This window comes from Sturnus vulgaris, chromosome 6, assembly GCF_052056855.1.
Source record: "Sturnus vulgaris isolate bStuVul1 chromosome 6, bStuVul1.hap1, whole genome shotgun sequence".
NCBI lineage: Eukaryota > Metazoa > Chordata > Aves > Passeriformes > Sturnidae > Sturnus > Sturnus vulgaris.
The window spans coordinates 45996693-46017462 of record NC_142248.1 but is presented as its reverse complement, the minus strand read 5'-3'; the positions used below and the strand labels follow the sequence as shown (position 1 = coordinate 46017462).

General features: G+C 53.7%; 1 protein-coding gene across 1 annotated transcript; it reads left to right on the top strand.

The window, feature by feature from the left end:
- The first annotated feature begins 34 nt into the window (after positions 1–34).
- PTGER2 (prostaglandin E receptor 2) lies at positions 35–6647 on the top strand. The gene is made up of 2 exons (XM_014871482.2): positions 35–910; positions 4907–6647. Exons 1-2 carry the CDS (start codon positions 65–67, stop codon positions 5147–5149), a joined length of 1089 nt encoding a protein of 362 aa, XP_014726968.1. The 5' UTR covers positions 35–64; the 3' UTR covers positions 5150–6647.
- The last annotated feature ends 14123 nt before the right edge of the window (positions 6648–20770 follow it).

The window sequence follows — 20770 nt, the reverse complement described above, 5'->3', positions numbered from 1 at the left end:
GCGGTGCCGGTGCCGGTGCCGGGACAGGCGGGCGCAGTCGGGCGTGCGGCGGCGGCGGCGCGGGATGAACGGGACGGGCCGGGCGTGCGGGCGGGACGGGGCAGCGCTGCCGGCCGGGGCTCGCCCTCTGGTCAGCGCCCTCATGTTCTCGGCCGGGCTCCTGGGCAACCTCCTGGCGCTGGGGCTGCTCCTGCACGGCCGCCGCGGGCCCCGCCAGCGCCCGCCCGCGCTGTTCCACATCCTGGTGCTGGCCCTGGTGGTCACCGACCTGCTGGGCACCTGCTCCGTCAGCCCCTTGGTGCTCGCATCCTACCACCGCAACCTCACCCTCACCGCCCTGGCCCGCGGAGGGCACATCTGCCTCTACTTCGGCTTCGCCATGAGCTTCTTCGGCCTCGCCACCATGCTCATCCTCTTCACCATGGCTCTGGAGCGCTGCCTGGCCCTGGGGCGCCCGTATTTCTACGAGCGCTTCCTGAGCCCCCGCACGGGGCTGGTGGCCCTGCCGGCCATCTACACCTTCTCGGCCGCCTTCTGCTCGCTGCCGCTCGTGGGCTTCGGGCGCTACGTCCAGTACTGCCCCGGCACCTGGTGCTTCATCCAGATGCACCTGGATCCCCACCAGAGCAACGGGGATGTGGCAGGGCTGGACGTCACCTTCTCGCTGCTCTACGCCACCCTGCTCCTCTTCCTCATCCTCGCCGTGTTGCTCTGTAACCTGAGCGTCATCGTGAACCTGGCCCGCATGCACCGGCGGGGACAGAGGACGCGCCGGGTCCCCACCCTGGAGCAGCCCCGAGCCGCCTCCGGCTGCGGCCGCCGCATGTTCTCCATGGCCGAGGAGATCGACCACCTGCTGCTGCTCTCCATCATGACCATCACCTTCGTCATCTGCTCCCTGCCCTTCACGGTGAGTGTCGCTGTTTGTCCCCAGGGTGGGGCTCCTATCCCCAGCACCCACGTTTCTCTCCTGGGCTTTATAAAGTTTCCCCCAACTCTGCTGCCAAACCTCGAGGCTTGAGGTCAAAGCTCTGCTGTTCCCAAGGCTTGGGAGAGCCCAGCTCAGCCATGAGCTTTGCATAGAGTGATGGGAATCATTCCCTGTATCCCCAGTGCCAGGAGGAGGAGGGGGTGGCAGGAGAATGGAGTGACAGGAGAATGGGGTGGCAGGAGAATAGGGTGGCAGGAGGACAGAGTGACAGGAGAATGGTGTGGCAAAAGCAGAAGTGCCCTCCCACCCCACAGAGGCTCCAAGGCCAGGCTGTGTGGCTCAGGCAGGGACAGACTGGGGGTGCCCTGGACCACATGGCATCACTGCGATTCCCAGGATCAAGGAACTCATGGTGGAGGTGTGAGGGAAGGCAGAACAACCAATTACATTTCTAGAGACAGGATGAAGGAGCTGCCCTGGGCTGGAAGCAGTGGATATCCGTGCTGGGTGGGATGAATTATCCCAGGTTTCTGCAGATGGAAATGCAGAGATTCCATCCCTGGAGATGCAGGAGGCTGCACCCACCTCGCTGTTAGACAGCGACTTCTGCTCCCCTGCAACAGCACTGAGGCACAGAGATGGGAGATTTCTGGGAACAGAGATCTGGCACAGCAGCCACAGCACGTGTCATCCCCAGGGATATGCCCACATCCCGTGCCCCATCCGTGCACGAGGCTTCCAGCAGAAATCCAGCATCAAAACAACCAAGTGAGGAAGTTGAGAGAGTGAGAGCCTTGGCTCTGTCTGGGCTCTCCTCTCCTCAGGGCCACTTCTCATCCATCCAAGAGCTTTTCCAGCAGGAGCATCCATGGCTCTGGATGTGTGAGCCCCCCGGTGCAGGAGGTCAGTTGGCCCCATTAGAAGTGACCCCATCAAGGCTGGGAGCACAGCCAGTGCTAATTTCAGTCTCTTGGTGTTAAATAGACTCTACCTTCCCTTCCTGCTCCCTTGCTTTTCCCTAGGGAAAAGGGAATAACCACAGGATACAGCCGAGCCAGGGTTTTAGACAAAGGAATAAAGTTCAAATGCTCATGAGCATCCCAGGAGCCTCAATGCCCAGAGAGACACTTCAGCTGATGACTATGAACCCACACATGATGGACAGCTCTTCCCGTGTCCCAAAAAAGCCCCGGTTTGGCTGTTTGTGGTCAGTGGGAAGCGGAACCCCTCGGTGGGGACACGTGGGCAGGGCCCTGTGGGTGTGCTTGGGGCAGAGGGGCTGGGAAAGCAGCCCTGGCCGGGATCCCATGGGCCCTGTGGTGGCAGATAGAGCCTTATCCAGAGGCAGCTTCCCTTTTCCCATCGCCCTGCTCCCATGTGGGGCTGTGCTCTGGCAGCGGCTCAAACCCAGCTGCCTCCTTGGGGTGACACTTTCTCTCCTGTCCCCAGCTGCCCACAGCAGCTCCTCCCAGGAGCAGTCCAGGCACACGAAAGCCATGAGGCCACAAATTCCTTCCCAAAACGCAGCAGAGCTTGGGAACGCCGCGTGGATGTGCCGTGGGGTGGTACCCAGCGGATCCCAGGCAGGGGAGGGATGCTCCTGCTGCCCATCCCCATCCAAGCATGTCCCCAGCCCGGAGCGAGGGGGTGGCAGTGACCCGAATGAGTAAGGAGTGCTGAGTCACCCTTCCAGGAAGCCCCAGGGCTGTGATGAGTCGGCAGTCACAGGAAGGACCGGCAGGTCCAGCACCCCTCATCCTCATCCTCTCCCACGTTCACTGCTCCCGTGTGGTCTCAAGGTGAGAGACGCCACTTCCTCCAGCAGCCACGGCTTTCGTTGTGGCTCTGAAACGTGCCTGGCTTTCATTTAAAGTTCATTTAAACCCACAGAGTCAGCGAATTTGCTGTGACAGCCCAAATCGCCCCAACAGAGCTGCCTGGGGGGCAGATCTTAGGGCTCAGAATAATTTCTCCCTGGGATTTGTCCCCGGTTGAGGGAGGTGATTGTGAGACCCCACTGCAGTGCTGTGTCCAACTCTGGGGTCCTTCCAGCACAGGAAAGACCTGGAAATGTTGGAGGGAGTCCAGAGGAGGCACCAAGCTGATTAAAGGGATGGAGCAGCTGTGCTGTGAGGAAAGGCTGGGAGAATTGGGATTGTTTTCCCTGGAAAGGAAAAGGATATGGGGTCACCTAATTATTACCTTCTAGTACTTGATAGCAACTATAGGAAAGATGGAGAGAGACTCTTTACAAAGGCCTGGAGTGACAGGACAGAGGAGAAATGGATTCAAACTGACAGAGGAGGTTTAGATGGGATATTGGGGAAAAATTCTTTACTGTGAGGTTGGTGAGGCACTGACACAGCTTGTCCAGAGAAGCTGTGGCTGGAAGGGTTCCAGGCCAGCTTGGATGGGGCTTGGACAAACCTGGGATAGTGGAATGGTGGGGGAGGGAGTAGACAGAAGCACAGTATGGAAATTCCACAGAGATTCATTTATTATCCAGCAGCTCTGTGAAGGGGGCCAGGCATGACAGCTCCCTGGAGAACCGAGGGAAAAACTGGGGTTTTTATGGGGGAAAGCAAGGGTGATACCAAGGGGGAAAGACCAATGGGTTACAAAGGATTAACATGGGTACTAGGGCATGGTGGGATCACTGAAGCCTTTGGGGATAGCTCACCATGATAACAAAGATGTGCCAACCTAAGGAGCATCCTTCCAGAGAAGGTAATGACAGCCCAGTCAAGGGACATCCCTCTAGGGCAGGATTGCAGGTGGGGCCGTGGCAGGGGGAATGGAACATGAGCCAGCAGAGTGCCTTGGTGGCCAGGAAGGCCAATGGCATCCTGGCCTGGAGCAGGAATGGTGTGGCCAGCAGGAGCAGGGAGGTCATTGTTCACCTGGACTCAGCACAGGTGAGGCCACACCTTGAGTGCTGTGTCCAGGTCTGTCCCCTCAGTTTAGGAAGGACATTGAGACACTTGAGCACCTCCAGAGGAGGCAACGAGGCTGGGGAGGGGCTTGGAACACAAACCCTGTGAGGAACGGCTGAGGGAGCTGGGGTTGTTTATCCTGGAGAAAAGGAGACTCAGGGGTGACCTTGTCACTCTGTACAGCTCCTGAAAGGTGCCTGTGCTCAGGTGGGATTGGTCTCCTTCTCCAGGCAGCACTGACAGAACCAGAGGACACAGTCTCAAGGGAAATATAGGTTGGATATTAGGAAAAAGTTTTTAATGGAAAGAGTGATAAAGTACTGGAATGGTCTGCCTGGGGAGGTGGTGGAGTCACCATCCTTGGATTGTGTTTAAAAAAAGCCCGGGTGTGGCACTGGGTGCCATGGGTGAGTTGAGGTGTTAGGGCATGGGTTGGACTCGATGATCTTGAGGGTCTCTTCCAACCCAGTTGAGAGGAATGCCGAATTTGTCCTTACAAACGAGCTGTGGATCTGCTTGTAGATAAGACTAGCACTGAAAGATAAAAGAAACAATGGAATGGATTGCACTGATTGATGAATGGAAAAAGTTATTTGCCTTTACAAACAAACTGTAGGGCTGCTGATAAATGAAATGGGATATGGAAAGATGAAAGAAGCAGTGGGGAAAAAACTATGAATTCTATAAGAATTAAAAATTAAAAGAGAAGGTTATACTTTAGAGGGGAAATTCAGGTATCAGGTGTTTGGGAAGTCTGTACCTCTCAAGTACCTCAGCCAATGGGGAAAGAGAGAGGGAAATGTGGATGGGAAATCGGGATAAAAAGGAGGCTGAGTGCTCCAAAAATTTGAGAGATCCCAGGGCAATGTCCCATGGCCTCTCCCTTTATTCGAATAAAGCAAAAAGGCCTCCTCTGTCTCCTTTTTAGACATAAACCTCTTGTGTTTATAGATGAATTTTCCTGACACAGCGATTTCTGTCATTTCTGTGAATTCCCTGAACAAAATGATTTCTCATCTCCTTCCCACCGCTGATTTGGCAGATCCGTGCCTACGTGAACAAGTCCAGCAGGGGAGAGGGCGACCACGAGTGGGACCTGCTGGCCCTGCGCTTCCTGTCCATCAACTCCATCGTGGACCCCTGGGTGTTCGCCATCCTGCGCCCGCCCGTGCTGCGCCTCATGCGCTCCGTGCTCTGCTGCCAGGTGACCCCCACGGCCCCGGACTGCCCCACTGTGTCCCCTGCTGTCACCAAGCTGGCACGGCCCGATCTCTGCGGGCAGTAGATCTGTCGGTCACCTCCCGATAGGTGTTGGAGGGAGCTCTTGCCTTAGGGCTCATCCGGAGATGCGTGGCTGGGCCGGGTGGGAGGGGTGGCTCAGGTGTCACCTGGGAAAAGCCACCGCGGCCTCTCACAGGGACAAAAGGTTGGAAGGGTTGGAGTCGCTGGGTGCTGCTGTCACCCTTAGGGCTGGTGCCACCTGGAGAAAGGCTCAGCCCTGCTGGGAAGGGACAGGAGGGTGTTGGGAAGCAGAGATTCCTGCTGGTGTGCTTCCCAGCGAGGTCTCCGTGGTTTTTTGGGATGCAGCTCCTGGAGATGGGGCTGGGTGGCTGCAAACACCCATCTGTGCCTCCAGAGCCATAAGGATTGGGAAGGAGAGGAAGGGAGCAGTGTATCCTCAAAAAACCCCCCCTTTTTTTTAGGCTGGTTGCCTCAAGAAATGCACTTTTTCAGGGGCTAGTCTGTGTGCTCATGTCTGTCTGTTTGTCTGTGCAACACCCCTGAGATTTTAGGCACTAAAATCCTGGGTCCCTGAGGGGCATTAAGGTACTAAAAAAGCCAAATTTTGGCACTTCCCTGGCGCTGTGATGGAGCAGAGCAGCTCCTCCTCAGCACCCATTTGGAAATTCCCTTTGCCCTGTGATTTTTGCAAGAGCCAACAACAAAGGGAATGAAGATCCTGACCAGGGAATGGTCACAGCCATGAGTTTCACCCACATCCAGGGTGATGCTGCTGGTGAGGTCTGGGTTTGTCCTTGACTGGGACAAATATTTATTTAAAATAAAACAAACAAAAAAATCAATAAAAGAAAAAAAAAAAACAACTGCAAAACCATCCAGGTCATCAATCCTGCCCCGTTGGGCAACATCCTTCAACACCACTATTTTGTTTTCTGGGATTCCTCTTGCTCATTGGGACTCCAGGTTCGTTCCCACTGGGATGAGGAGCATCCAACTCCACATCCCAAGGCCACCACTGCCATTAGGAATTTTCTCGTGGCTCCCGTTTGAGCAGCATCCGACACACCCAGTGTGCAATTCTGAGTGTGGAGTCTCATGTGGGAGCTGCAGCTCTGCTCAGGGAGCCCAAAGGTGCCGAGATTTGGGGCTTTTCTGTGGTTTGTGAGTCGAGGTGATGTTAAAAAAAAAAAAATTATTATTTAAATAATAAATGTCTCTCTCAAAGGAGCCTGCTGAATCATGCATGGGTTTGTGCTTGTGATGCTCCTCAGGGTCGATCTGGCTGCTGGAGGAAATGTCTCGGATGTGGGATGAAACCACGGGAATGAGGGGAGAGGGCAGCAGGAGAGGCTGGCTGGGGGAAGTGGATGCCTCCAATTTCCTAAAAAGTGGCAATAAACTGTATTTTACAGATGCAGAATGACATTTTTTATCAGAGCTACAGAAATCCCACTCCCCCCCTCCCCCATCTCTGAGCTCTTCCCTAAAACCTGCCTATCCCACAGCCAGGCAAAAAGCTCCCACCTGTTATCAAAACACAATCCCCAGAAATACCCACCCTAAAAAAAGGCAGAATTGAGGTCACTCCTGTCAGGCAGCCAATGTCCACAGGAAGTTTCCTGGCCTCCCAAATTCGTGTGGGCAGATGTCAGGCAGGGGCTGCAGGTTTTTGGCAGCACCCTGTGTCTGGGGGGCTTTGGAGGGGAGGGGGGTGTGGAATTTTAGGGAAAGGGTTTCCAGATGTGCCTGCCCGTGGGGGTGAATTTGGGATTGATGGAATATCATTAATCCTGGTGCCAACCTAGGGAACCCAAATTTGGCACCATCCCACCCCAGCACTTGGAGGGCACAGTCATCCCTTCCCAAATTATTCCCACAGCAGCAGGAAATGCGCATTCTGGGCTCGGTTTTGGGGCTCCCATCGTGGCTCGGGGTGTGCTCAGCTGAAAAAGGAGCCAAAAACTTTGGGGTGAGCCTTGAATCCTTGAGCTTTATTTATCTGGATGGTCATGACCTGGTTGCTCACGCTGGAATTTCAGGACCAGTTGCCTAATTCTCCTCTAAACCAGAGTGGAATGGCTTCCTGGCGTGCAAAAGATAGAAAGAACATTTTTTTAAAAAATGGGGAAAATGTTGGAAATGGCAAAGAGGTCACATCCCGCAGGGACAGAATGTGACAGGGTGGGAATAGAACCCAGCAGGATCCCTGGCACAACCCAAAGGCAGGATTCTCTCAGAATCCAAGGATTGTCTCCTGCCAGCCCCCAGCTCCTCTGCTGACCACTAATTACCAGCTGCTTGTTTTTTTTTTTTTTTTGGGAGGTTTATGGCTCCTCATCAGGAAATTCAGGGCTGGGAGAGAACCTCCCAGCATCCATTCCCTGGGATCTGCTTTCTGCTGCAGGAGAGTCACTCTCCCAACCATCAGGGCAGCAATCCTGGCAAGTGGGCTCAGAGAAATGATTTGGATCAAATTTAATGCCAAAAGAAAAGAAAAATTGGTGTGTGCAAGGAGAGGAATCCCTTAAACCTCAGTCCCTTTGCCAGGATGCATCCTGAGCTGCTGGCCAGGGATTACCCCCAAGCTCTGGAATAAAATAAACTCCTCCTTTCCCTGCTTCCAAAGGAGAAAAGAGCCTTCAGCAGAGCTCTGTGAGGACAAGGAGGACTGTGAATCTCTGCATCCTGAGCCATGAGCCTGCACAAAATGCTGCTTTCATTAATGTCACACAGGAGCCTTTGGAGAAAGCAAATTAATTTGCCTCTCATCGGCTCCCTCAGCGTCTGCTCAGCTCAAATACAAGATGACAAAGTTTCATTTCATTGTCTGTGCTGGCCCTTAATGACTTTTTTATTCCCACACCGGAAACCTGCTGGTGCAGGGAAGCTCCAGGCAGGTCTTTAACCCTGCATTTCCATCTGGGAATGTGCTGCTGGAGAGGAGGGAGGGAGGGAGAAGCCATTCCCTGGAGACAACAGAGGGCATCAGCTGCTAAAAATGAGACTTCTAAAAAATGGTGAGACTTCCACAGTGGCTGGAGGGTTGCAGGGAGTGGGGATCTTCTCCAAAATCTGCCATACAATCCCAGAATTATTTGGGACAGAAGGAACCTTAAATCACATCCAGTGCCACCCCCTGCTATGGCAGGGACACCTCCCACTGTCCCAGGCTGCTCCAACCTGGCCTTGGACACTTCCAGGGATCCAGGGGCAGCCACAGCTTCTCTGGGAATTCCAGCCCAGCCCCTCCCCACCCTCCCAGCCAGGAATTCCTTCCCAATATCCCATCTTAGCTCTGTCAGTGGAAATCCTCTTATTCTGGCACTTCAGTCCCTTGTAAATAATCCCTCTCCATTCTCAAAGGATGGTGATGCCACACCATGTTTTTGGGAAATAGGGATTTGGGGAGAGTAGAGAAGAAAGGAAAAACACTTCCCTCTTGCTCCCTCCTTTCCTGGCTTGTTTGGAACATCTCCTCCACATTTCTGTGCTGTCAGAAGGGAGGAAATTCTCATTTTTTGGCTGTTTCAGCCATGCTTTTACTGAGGGGCCACAAAAGCACCTCAACCCCATTTAGGAAATGTGGGCAACATTTGGGAATACCCAACAAAGGTGGGGATGGGATAATGGGATGGGATAATGGGATAGTGGGATAATAGGATGGGATGGGTTAATGGGATGGGATAATGGGATGGGATAATGGGATAATGGGATAGTGGGATGATGGGATGGGATAATGGGATGGGTGCAGTGGTGTGTCCAAGTCCAGCATTCCTGCAGAACACTTCTGGAATGGCTGCTCCAGTCTTTAGGGATGCTGAAAGCAAAGCAGAGCTGCCTTGCCAGGCACAGGAGCCCTCCCTGGGCTCCAGAGGGTGTGATCCATGTTAAATTGGATTAAATTAATTAGCCAAGGAAGTGACTTATGGGGACATGGCATGGCTGGGCTTCCCATCTGGTTCTGCAGTGGTTCCAGGGCTTCCCATGACACAGGAAAAAGTCACTTTTGGCTTTACTCCAGCTGCCTTCTGCTTTTGCAGCTGGTTTGCACCTCTGCATCCCCAGATATTCATGTGAAACCTTTCCTCTGAGTCCTTAAGTCACTCCACAGCAGAACGATCCCATTCTGAAAGAGGGATCAGCCTTTCCCAGGGTTTTTTTTTGTGGTATCCCAAACTTCATAGACTTAAAATCAGAGCCTAGCACCCACACTGAGACCCAAAATGAGTCATCTGTGGCCTGTCCCTTGTCACTGTGAGGGGTTATGGGACCTTGGTAGCAGCAGGGCTGGGCAGAATTAAAGTGGAACCAAATAAACTCGAGAGATCCAGAACAAACTTCTGTATGGGCATAAATTCCTTGTGCCACATCAGTTTTACTTGAGAATCCTGCAGTGGAATCCACGGGCTGGGATCTCTGCATCAGCCTCCCCTCCCTCACAACCAGGAATTCCCTCCCAATATCCCATTTAACCCCATCCTCTAGCAGTGGGAGCCATTCCCTGTGTCCTGTCCCTCCATCCCTTGTCCCCTGTCCCTCTCCAGCTCTCCTGGAGTCTCTTCAGGCCCTGGAAGAGGCTCTAAAGGGTCCCTGGAATCTTCTCCCTGTGAACACTCCCAGCTCTCCCAGTAGAGCCTTGAATTTTCAAGATTTTTTACAGTATATGAATAGCAACAACAATTTTCATTCTGGCTTTTGTGTTCAGCATTGCAGGGGGGTGAAGGTCTCATATGACTTTTCCCCAGATTACCATAAACTGTCCATTGCTCAAGCCTAACAATTTTTTTTTTTAGCTATGGGTGTGACCTCCTCACTTCGAAGGGCTGTAACATCTTCTCATGTAACTCTGTTTTTCTCTGACAAAAAAACAACAACTTGAACATCCTGGTTCAGTGCAAGGTGTCCCTGTCCATGGCAGGGCTTGGAATAAGATGGGCTTTAAGGTCTCTTCCAACCTAAATATTCCACAATTCCATGGAGCTGCAGTCCTCCTGCTGCTGATTTTTCCTCACAAATGGAGCTGGGTGTGCTGGGAGGGTGAGCTGGAGGATCCTGGGATGGGGCTGGACCCTGTATCCCAGAATTGCAGAATCCCTGTATCCCCGAATCCCTGTATCCCTGTATCCCATATCCCTGTATCCCTGCATCCCAGAATCTCTTTGTCCCAGAATCCCTATATCCGTGTATCCCTATATCCCTGTATCCTAGAATCCCTCCTATTCCCTGTATCCCTGTATCCCTGCTATTCCCTGTATCCCATATCCCATATCCTATATCCCATATCCCATATCCCATATCCCATATCCCATATCCCATATCCCATATCCCTCTATCCCTCTATCCCTATGTCCCTGTATTCCTGTATCCCTGTATTCCTGTATCCCTGTATCCCTGTATTCCTGAATCCCTGCTATTCCCTGATCCGTCCTTATCCAAAATGCACACACAGACAAAGGGCTGGATGAAGCAGAGCCCCCCCAGAGTCCCCCCCCTCCATCTGGGGAACATCCACCCAGAAAACCAACCAGAAAGACTGAGAAAAATCCAGCCAGAGCTCCGAGATGATCCACAAGCGAGTGAAAACGGAAAGAAGGGAAAGTTTTACAAGCCTGACTGGGATGTGGAGCTAAAAATACAGCGGCTGTGACACGGGGAGGGACGGGGTGTCCAAGGCCACCGCTTGTTTGTGCACTCACGGCGGGCCCTGCTCGCCCCCGGAGAAAATCCCGTCCCTTAAGAGCATCCAGATGAGGTGTGAGGGAATTTATATCCTCGCTCCCTGCTCTCCATGCATCCTTCAGGGAGGGTGGGATCGTGCTTCTCCAGTGCTTTTCCAGAGCTTTGGGAGGGGCACCTCGTGTCCCTGTTCAACAGCCTGAGGCAGGCAGTGTGTTGGGGACACTCCTGGAAATCGCCAGGGTTTCCCATGCCAGACTGATTTTTTTTTTTTTTTTTTAACTGGCTTTTCCTAAAATGTGCAAACATCCACGTCCATCAAATCCTCGGGAAAAGCCGCCCATCTGCCAGTGCTGAGGCTGTTCCCAAAGCCAGCTAAATCTTCCAAACCAAGAGACTAAACAGTGTCAAACTCACATCCAGCATCTGGATTTTATAGGGGCCATAAAAGCTTCGAGGCATCGTGGAGTGGGGTGGATGTCTCACCATCCTGCCCCGTGTGATGAACCTGTGACCTCTCCCAAAAAAACCCCACATTTATTAGGAAAAATCAGGACCCCATCAGCAGCCTCGTGAGCTGAGCTCATGTGAGGAGGAAGGAGAGCAAAGGTCCTGGGGTTTCCAAGCAAGTCAAGCCATAAATCTTTGTAGGGTTTCATGTGCCAGTGCTGTGGCTCTGGTTTTGTTGTGGTTCCTGCTGGGCTGCTCCAGATGCAGAGGGTGCCAGTTTGTGGCTGAATTTAAAACTCTCTGAGAAACCACCTGGAAATCTTGTTTTTCTGAGCGGCTGGGTTGTGAGTGAGCTCCTGCCATAGTCAAAATTCCAGCCCTCAGGTCTGGCACGTCCCATCCCTGGAAATGTCCAAGGTCAGGCTGGACAGGGTTTGGAACAACCTGGGACAGTGGAAGGTGTCTCTGCCCATGGCAGGGGGGTGGAATGGAATTTAAGATTCCTTCCAACCTGAACCATTCTGGGATTCTATGGTTGCTCTGCCTCAGTTTCCCCTCTATGGGAAATGATGTTGGGAGAATCCCCCAGAGCTCCTTGAGCACATCATCCTCCCCAAACTCATTCCAGCACCACTCTCCTCACCACCCTCCTCCCTCTGCTGGATAAGCAGCACAGCAGTGCTTGGCAGAACTGGGATGGATAAATCTACTATGGTTGCCATTTATTGGGACCCCCACTCTCCCAAACACCACAGCAGGGACAAGGATTTATCAATCTGCTCATGTGGGGGCAGGAGGAAATGATGAGGGCCAGAACAGATGGGAAACATCAAAGCAGACAGAGTTTTGAACAGAGTTAAAAAGAAAAGCCTCTGTTTACAAGAAGCCATTCCAGGGCGGTTTGGAGCCTGTTTATCCCTGGACATTCGTGCTACCAGAGCTTTGGCCCCGCACAGCAATGGGGTTTGTCATGGGGACTGGATGTGTACACGAGACAACATTTATTTGTCATGAGCAGCTGCTGTTTCCTCTGCTCCAGACCTTTTCCATGCGACTGGGGCTGGGAATTGAGCTGTGAGGTCTCTCTGAGGGCCCTGCAGAGGCTGGATTTTAGAGCCACAGATCCATCAGGATGAGTCCTTGATTTAGTCCCAGCAAATCAATGCCTGGGGAAGGCAGGAGCAGCCCATGCCCTGCTGAGGGGCTCTGCAAGAGCTCCCTGGGGCTGCTGGAGGAAGCTGCTCATCATCTTGGAATGATCACAGTTTTGGAAAGCTGTGGAGTGTTCCTGCTTCCTCCAGGGTCATCCCAGCATCCAGGGCTCCCCTGGGGCTGTTCCTGCAATCCCTCCTGTCTGCTGTGGGACAATGGGGATAAGGAAGAGCACAGAGCCTCTGCAAACCTCGTGCAGCTCTGCAAATAGGGATGGGGACAGGGAAAGGGGGCAAGAGAAAAGGGACGGGGGATAAGGGACGGGGAACAAGGGAAAGGGAAAGGAAAAGAAGGCAGGGACAAAGGATAGGGAAGGAGGATGGGGAAATGAGAGGAGAAAAGGGAAAGGAAAGTGGGAAGGGACAAGAGAAAGGCAAAGAGAAATGGGGAAGAGGAAGTGGGGCAAGAGAAGGTGGAAAGGGGACAAGGGATAGGGAACAAAGAAAAGAGGAACGGGGTTAGGGGAATGAAAGAGAAAAAGAAAAGGGGGCAAGAGAAAAGAGAAAGGAAGAGGGGGCAGAGGACAGGGGACAGGGGACAAGCAAAAAGGGAATGGAATGGGAGAGGGGAAGGGGAAAGGGGAAAGAGAACAAGGGAAAAACTTCCAGGTTCTGTCCTGATGTGTCTGACCACTGGAATTGCTGTGCCCAGCTGGTTTCTCAGTGTGTGGCATTTTGCCATCATCCTTCCATTCATTACCTTTTGCATTCCCCAGTTTTGGCAGCCAAGTCAGCTCTAGAAACCTCAGCATTCCCTGCACGATGATGTGGGAAATGGAGGCTTGGTGCTGCCCAGGGGTTTGGGAGCATCCTGGGACAGCAAAATGCAGAACCCCTGATGTGCCTGAGAGGGTTCAGGGCTCAAAACCAAACACCAGGACATCCAGCACAGGACATGTTCTGCTTCAAGCTGCTCTTTCCTCCTCAGAGAGGTCCTTCCCCAAGTGGTTTGCTCAGCACTTCCCTCCTTGTTGGAGTTTCTGCTCAAACCAGGCCAGTTCTGCTTCCCTGGGCACGGCGTTTTCCTGCCAGTGCATCCCACTGGTGCCACTTCCAACTGCAACATGCAGAAACCGGGAGCAGCTTTGAGTAGGCAGTGCTCCCACAGTGCCAAATGCTTCTCCAGAGCTTCACAAGAGCTATTATCTTAATTATTTATGACTGGGATTAATGTTGTTGGAATAAATCAGGATTTACAATGTTTAGAATCAAAAATCTCCCTTCGAGAGGGGGCTGGAGGGCCCAGGGGTGGCACATCCCTTCTTTTTGGGAGCACTGGAGCAAATATTGAGCATCTGGCAAGTTTTTGAGGGGGATCAGCTCTGCATTGCAGTGATGCTCTCAGGGATATCTGCTGCCAATGTCCCCACACCCCCATCCTGCCCACCCAAAGCCCCTGGAGCACATTCCCCATCCCCTGCCAGGACAAGGACTGAGGTCCAGTCACCAAACACCATCACATTGCTGCTTTTCTCTGTTTTTTCCCTCTGGGGAGAGAAAATGTGTTTTCTCACATTTTTCTGAAGTCATTGTGTGTTTTTAGAAGGACGTGCTAAGCCAGGGAGGATTTCTTCTTGCAGGCGTGTTTTCTCTCAGACTTTCCTTCACACAGCAGTGCACAGTGCATTTTTAAAATCCTATTTAATTGCCCTTTCACCCCTGCTTGGATTCACTGGTTCCTTCCTGGGAGTAGAAGGCTGCTGGCAGTCCACAGGGCCATAACTAACAGGGAATTCTTTTGGGGTCCCCATCCTTGCAGGGAAGATCCTGTCTTAGGGAGTCACTGTGATATCCTTGTCCTGGCACTGGGGTCCCTGATCTCCTGCGGGTGATCCCTGTCCTTGTAGGGAGTCATTCTGGGATTCTCATCCTCACAGAGGGTCTAAACCCCTTTTAGAATGTCCCTGTCCTCCTATGAGGTCCTTAAGCAGGACACCTCTGCCCTCTCAGGGGATCTGTAGGGGATGGCAGCAGCTGGGGAGAGCTGAGTGTCTCCCACAGGGAGCCACATTCCAGGGGGGACAGCCAGGATGGAAGGGGACAAGGAGTTGGCTAAAAATCCAGTCTGTGGGACATTCCCAACATAGACCAACAGCTGCTGTGGTCTGGAAAATCCCACAGAGCCTCATGTTGGGGGTATTAGAGCAGGACAGGGCAGGCAAAGGTCACTGTGAGAGGGCAATGGCCAGGAGAGCAGAGAGAGATGAACAAAAGCTGAGCTCTGCAGAGAATGAAGTGATCAATGTCAGCACTGTCAGCTGGGAATGAGGGCTGGGAGGGACAAAAAGTCACTTTTCTCCATCTGGGCAAGAAAATGGATCTGCCTGTAAGTCCAAGAAAAGCTGTCTCCTGTCAAAGAATCACAGAATGGTTTGGGTTGAAAGGGACCTTAAAGCTCATCTCATCCCACCCCCTGCCATGGGCAGGGACACCTTCCACTGTCCCAGGGTGCTCCAAGCCTTGTCCAGCCTGGCCTTGGACACTTCCAGAGATCCAGGGACAGCCACAGCTTCTCTGGGCACCCTGTGCCAGGGCCTCCCCACCCTGCAGGGAGAAATTTCCAGTTCTCAATATCCCAATATCCATCCCTGCCCTCTGGCAGTGGGAGCCATTCCCTGTGTCCTGTCCCTCCATCCCTTGTCCCCAGTCCCTCTCCAGCTCTCCTGGAGCCCCTTTAGGCCCTGGAAGAGGCTCTGAGTTCTCCTATCCTGGCTCCATATCCCGACTATCAAGCAGCAGGGTGTTCCCAGCCCCACTGGAGCACTCGATTTCCCTACACAGAGGAGTTTTCACTCTGGTGGATCAGGGGAGATCCATGGAGTGGGAGTGAGCAGAGCAGGGTTACACAGTCCTTGCATCCGATGACTCAATTCCCAACCATCCTCAGGATCTCAGAGGGATGTTGCTCAAGAAAAAAAATCATGGAAATCTGAGGAGGTCGAAAGGAAATGGACAACAGGAGGTTTGTGATTAAATGGCTTTAACTCATATCCTAAAGACATAGATCTGCTTGGGGAGCTGCTTGGGGACAGGAATGTGTAGGGCTGGCCCTGCTGGCTCACACTGAAGGTCTCTTTGTGCTTGTCTCCACCAGCAGACATGAGCTGGGATCCAGGGAATGAGTCCAAGCACAAGGGAAGCCAGAACAACCTCAGCTGGTGATGGACTGTGGTTCCCAAAAGCCAACCCAGCCCCTTTGTGAAGGGACCCCCACCCCCAGGGCACTTGGGGGCTATCCAGGGATTTATCCATGGGTGGGGAGCACACCTTGTAGGGGCAAGGGATGTAGGGGGTGTCCTCCCAGGGGGAAAAGCTGGGAAGTGCAGCCAGCTCTGACATGGCAGGACATGGGGAATAGTTGAAGCTCTGCCATCAGGAGCCAGGGCCGGCTGGGCTGTGTTGGGAAGCCTTTCCCATTCCCTGGGAATCAGACTGCAGAGTAAAGTCAAGTCAGATAAAGTAAAATATGTGAGACCTGCCCCAGCTGGAGCAGACTCTAAGACAGCACTGCTGGCTGAGAGAAAGGAAGAGAGAAATCTCTGCTGGGGAAAAATTCCAGCTTTTCTCTTACTCAGCTCAGGCAGCATTTTAGTGACCTGTGTGTCATCCCTGGAATCTTCCTGCGTTCTCCATGGCCAGGCTGCCCGAGTGGGGAGTGACACTGGCACCTGGCAGTGTCCCATCACCCAGAGCCCTCTCTGTTGTGGGGTGGCATTTCTGGGTCACCGTGGTCCCAAAAAGCCACAGCACTTCCCAGGCTGTGAATCAAAGAGGGATTTCCTCCAGGCAGGGCAGCCCCGGGGTGACACAGCCTGAATCACATTCCCACCCTCCCATTTCACTCTCCATGGCTTTCTCCTGAGCTGCTTTGCTGCCAGCGAGAGAGATCCCTGTTTGTCCACTCCCAGCAGTGGGGACAGACCCTGCTGGGCATCCCAGTCCTGTGGAGTGAGGGATTCAGAGAGGGACTTTCTGCCCCCAGTGCAGAAAGCTGCACACACCAATTCCAAACTGGGACAAAGGACTGGGTGTCCCTCTGGATGGACAGAGGGCTGGATGCCACCCTCACCCTGGGGGTCTCTGCTGCAGGTGCCAGCCAGGATGGCCACCCCGGTGTCTCTGGGGATGGTGATGGTGCCACACAGGTGACCCATTCCCAGCACCGGTGCTGGGACCTCCAAACTTTTTGGGACCAATCTCCCAACCTCCCACCCTGCTCCAACAACCCAAGGCTGCAGCATCAAGTCTGAGCTGGAATCCACAGACATTCCCAACTCCTGTCTCCAGTGCCACTGGAATTCATGGAGTGAGAATAAACAGACAGGTTGGGTTTTGGTGGCTTTTTATTTATGGATTTTGGGTTTTGCTGATGCCCCAGGGACAGGGATGAGTGGGAACATGGAGCACTGCCAGGTGGGACGCGGGGACACAGGAATGTCACAGCCAGCCCTATAATTAAGCCAGCACTTAATTAAGCTCCAAAAGCACTCTGAGCGCATCCCTGCTAGGGGAGACTCTGGTGAGGAGCTCAGTCTGGCCTCAGAGAGAAGAAGGAATGAAACAGGATCCTGCCTGCACCTGGAGCCTGTGGAGCCTCACTGCTGCCTCCTCCCCAACCTAGGGGAAGAGCAAGGGGATCCAGGAGAGACAAGAGCCCTGGAGCTTTTGGGGTTTGTCCCTCAGCTGGTGTCCCTTGGGAGTCAGAGTCCCTGAGGATGGTGTGGCAGAGTTGCCAGCTCATCTTTTTTATGCTTTTCTTGAAAGCAGGAGGAAGGATGAGTGTCACCAGGGTGGGACCCAGGAGGGGACAGCGGCCAAGTGACTCAAACCAGTGTTCCCACCCTGGTTGTCCTCTTAGCTCATTCCCAACACCTGGAGATGGGTTTTGTCACGCACCATGTGTCCTTTTGGGGCTGTGCCCTTCCTGGGGAGTGTGTAGGGATTTGGGGAGAGACAGTGGGATTCAACAGGAGGGAAATGCAGGAGCCCAGGGATGGTAGAGGATGAGGCAGGATTTGACTCTGGACACATTTGCCTGGCAAGGAATCTCACCCAGATATTCCTGGTGCCTGGCTCTGCTGCCTGCTGGGATTTACACCCAGCTCTGGCTCAGTGGGAGCAGGGTGAGGTTTCTGAGCTCCAAGCTGGGTGTCTGGAGCGGGGAATCTGCTCCATCCCTCTGTCATCTTGTGCCCTCCAAAAGTACACAGCCCCTTTGAATCCAAAGGTGCTGATTTCTGGGAGCAAATGAGATTATCTGAATGCTGGTACCCGCATTTCAGCATCTCTGTATTGACAAGGAGGATGATGCTACTTTTCCTCTATTCAACTTCCAGGTCCATGGGATGGGATGTCTCCAAAAGAAGCCCCACAGATCCCCCCACTGCCACAGAAAGGGTAATTCATGGACAGATGTTGGTCATTCCCCTTTCCCATTTCTGTCCCCTGTGTCTGGGAGCTGCCCTGGGCTAGGGGACTCTGGCTGCTGTCCACAGACGCTGTTCCAGCTTTGCTCCTGAAAGCTTTTCCAGCTATTTTTGGGCAGCAAGTGCCTTTCCAAATATTTGCCTTGGTGCCTGCCCCTGCTCACAGCTGGGGCTCCCTGCTGTGCTAAGCTGAACTCTCCCAGCTGCAGCATCCCTTGTACTTCCATATCCAGGATCCCACCTCTCCCCACGGGTCACTTCTCCCACCCATGTCCCCACAGCAGGTCCAGGATCCACAGGGAGTCACCTCAGCCCTGCAAAGCTCCCACTCCCCAATATGAGTCACTCACAAACCCAGCTTAAGGAGATTCCAAGGCTTCAAACACAGCAGGAGCCTGAGGAGATGCTCCAGGCACTGCACCGAGGTTCTGCTCTCCCCTCTCCTCCAGGCAGGACTGCTCATGGAGCAAGGCTGGCATAGGGGCACCATGGATTTGAACCCCCAAAGCCCGCTTCAGCCCTGGGGACAAGAAAAAACGGCCTCAAGTTGCTCCAGAAAAGGTTTAGATTGGCTATCAGGGAAAATTTCTTCATGGAAAGGGTTCCCAAGCACTGGGAGAGCTGCCCATGGCAGTGGTGGAGCCACCATCCCTGGAAGGGTTGAAAAGCTGTGGGGACATTCTTGGGGACATGATTTAGTGGGACTGTGCAGTGCTGGGGGAACGGTTGGACTCAATGATCTTAGAGTTCTTTTCCAACTTAAATGGTTCCAGGATTCCATGAGGGCTTTGCCCTCTCTGAGGCTCCTGGATTTTACTTTTTGTGGATCCAGAGCGAGCTCAGGCAGTGGCCAATGCAGAGAACACCACCGAGTTTAGCAATAGGACCATTTGTGTTGCCAGCAAGCCAAGAAATCCCATCTGATGGGTTCTTCCCCATCTCCCCTCCCCACTGGAGAGCCCAGCTTGCCCTGCAGGGCTGGAGCAGAGCTGGGAGCTTTCCCACCACGGCCACGCTGGGGAACGGTCCCGTGCGTTACCACGGAGCTGAATCATGGGCTTGCAGCCACTCTTTCAACACACAGGAGGGATTTGGCAATTCCAAGGGCTATTAATAGAGCCAGACTGCTCTCCTGGGCCCCACGCCGTGCTGCAGGGGTGAGGGAGAGCAAAGCAAACTCTCAGGGAGGTGAAGGGCTGAGTTTACCTAAGGAGAGGTCGGGAAATAACCTGTCGGGGAGCAGGAACCGAGCGCTGCCCTCTCCTCACTTATCGCTCCCCGTCTCCACCGAGCCAAGAGGGAACAATGGACAATGAACAACAATGTCCCAAAGGGAACGTGCCACCTCTGCTCCCTCCACGGCCCCATGGAACCCTGGGGGCTCCTGCTTTTCAGGAGCAGCAGGAAAGGCACCGGGAAAGGATTATTGTGGGATGGTCCATGGTGGGTGCTGCTCTTCCAGCCTGGACTTGGACTTCAGCCTGCACTGTGAGTCACGAGCAGTGAGGACCCTGCATGGCCCTGGTTTGGGAATGGAGCAGAGGAGCAGAGCTGTGAGTGCAGGACCACGAAAGGCTGGAGGTGGAGCCCGTCTGTGGGAAGGGAAAATACAGACAGAAGGTGTTCTATGAGGAGCTGGTTTGGATTGATCTTCCCAGCTCCATCCCAATCCCCATCCTGGAGCCAGTGGTGTCCTCGAGACCCAACTCCTGCCCATGCTGGGGCAGAAGGGATGAAGACCCCATCCTGGTCACCCTGCAAGAACAGGTTGGGGGCTGAGGGTACTTTCCTGGGCCATTTGTATTTTTAGCAATGGAAGTGCCATGTGGAAGAGCCACCCTATGTTGTGAGGAGCCCCATCCTGCTCAGCCACCACCCTTTACCTCCCATCCCAGCTCCATCCTGCACTGCACCCTCCCTTCCCCAGCACAGCTCCTCAGCTCGGCCACTATGGCATCAATCGCTTCCCATCCCACCCCTGGACCAACATCTGTCTGTCTGTCTGTGCCCAGACTGTCCCTGTTTGGTCCCCACCACCTGACAGGCAGCAGGGGCATTGTGTGGGCTCGGGGAGCTGGTTTGGGAGGGAAGGGGACACGCCGGGGTGGGGACACACCGGCAATGATGGACACACCACACAGCCGCGGGATCCTTCCCCATCCCCTCAGGCGATGCCAAGGGCACAGGGAACACATCCAGGGCACCAGGATGGGGTGCATCACCCTGGATGTCCCCAGGGATGGGTGAGGTCTGGAGGAGGCTATTCCAGACACCCTCGGCAGCAGCAGGACAAACATTCCCAGGCAGGGCTCTGCAGCACGGATGGCTGCTCCAGGGCAGGGATCGTGGCCAAGCCATGCTGGAGAGGAACCTGCCCTGCAGGCAAAGCATCTCTGCCAGATGGGATGGAGGGACTGGTTCTCACTGTCAGCCCTGCCAGCCTCCCTGTCCCCACCCAGCCCCAGGGGACATGAGCCAGCTCACCAGGACTTGTCCTGCTTCACATCCTGGCAGCGCTGCTGGAATCTCTCCAGGCTGATCTGTCCTTCCCGTGGCCCTGCTCCCGCCTGGCAGCATCTCCCTCCTGGGGATCACGTCCTGTCTCTTCTGCCATCCTGCAGCTGTATCCCTCACCACAGCCTGGCCATGGAATGCCAAGAGGGACTGTGGCTACCCATCAGTGCTCCAGGGTGGGCTGGGAATTTAGAAATTCTCAGCCAATTTGGAAAATCCACATTCCAAGACAACAGCTTGTCTCTTACCACCCTAGTTCTGCTCAAAGGGTGAAAAACTTGGAAGAAATGCCATGATTGCTTCCAACGTCCTACGGTTTTGAGAGCACTCCCTCTAAAAGCTTTTAAACATGGAAAACACAACAGACACTTTTAATATTCCCTCTGC

Bases quoted from the DNA above. Each gene is read 5' to 3' on its own strand.
- PTGER2 (XM_014871482.2), top strand. From the start codon at position 65: ATGAACGGGACGGGCCGGGCGTGCGGGCGGGACGGGGCAGCGCTGCCG. The intron at 911-4,906 runs GTGAGTGTCGCT...CTGATTTGGCAG, and splicing joins TCTGCTCCCTGCCCTTCACG to ATCCGTGCCTACGTGAACAA.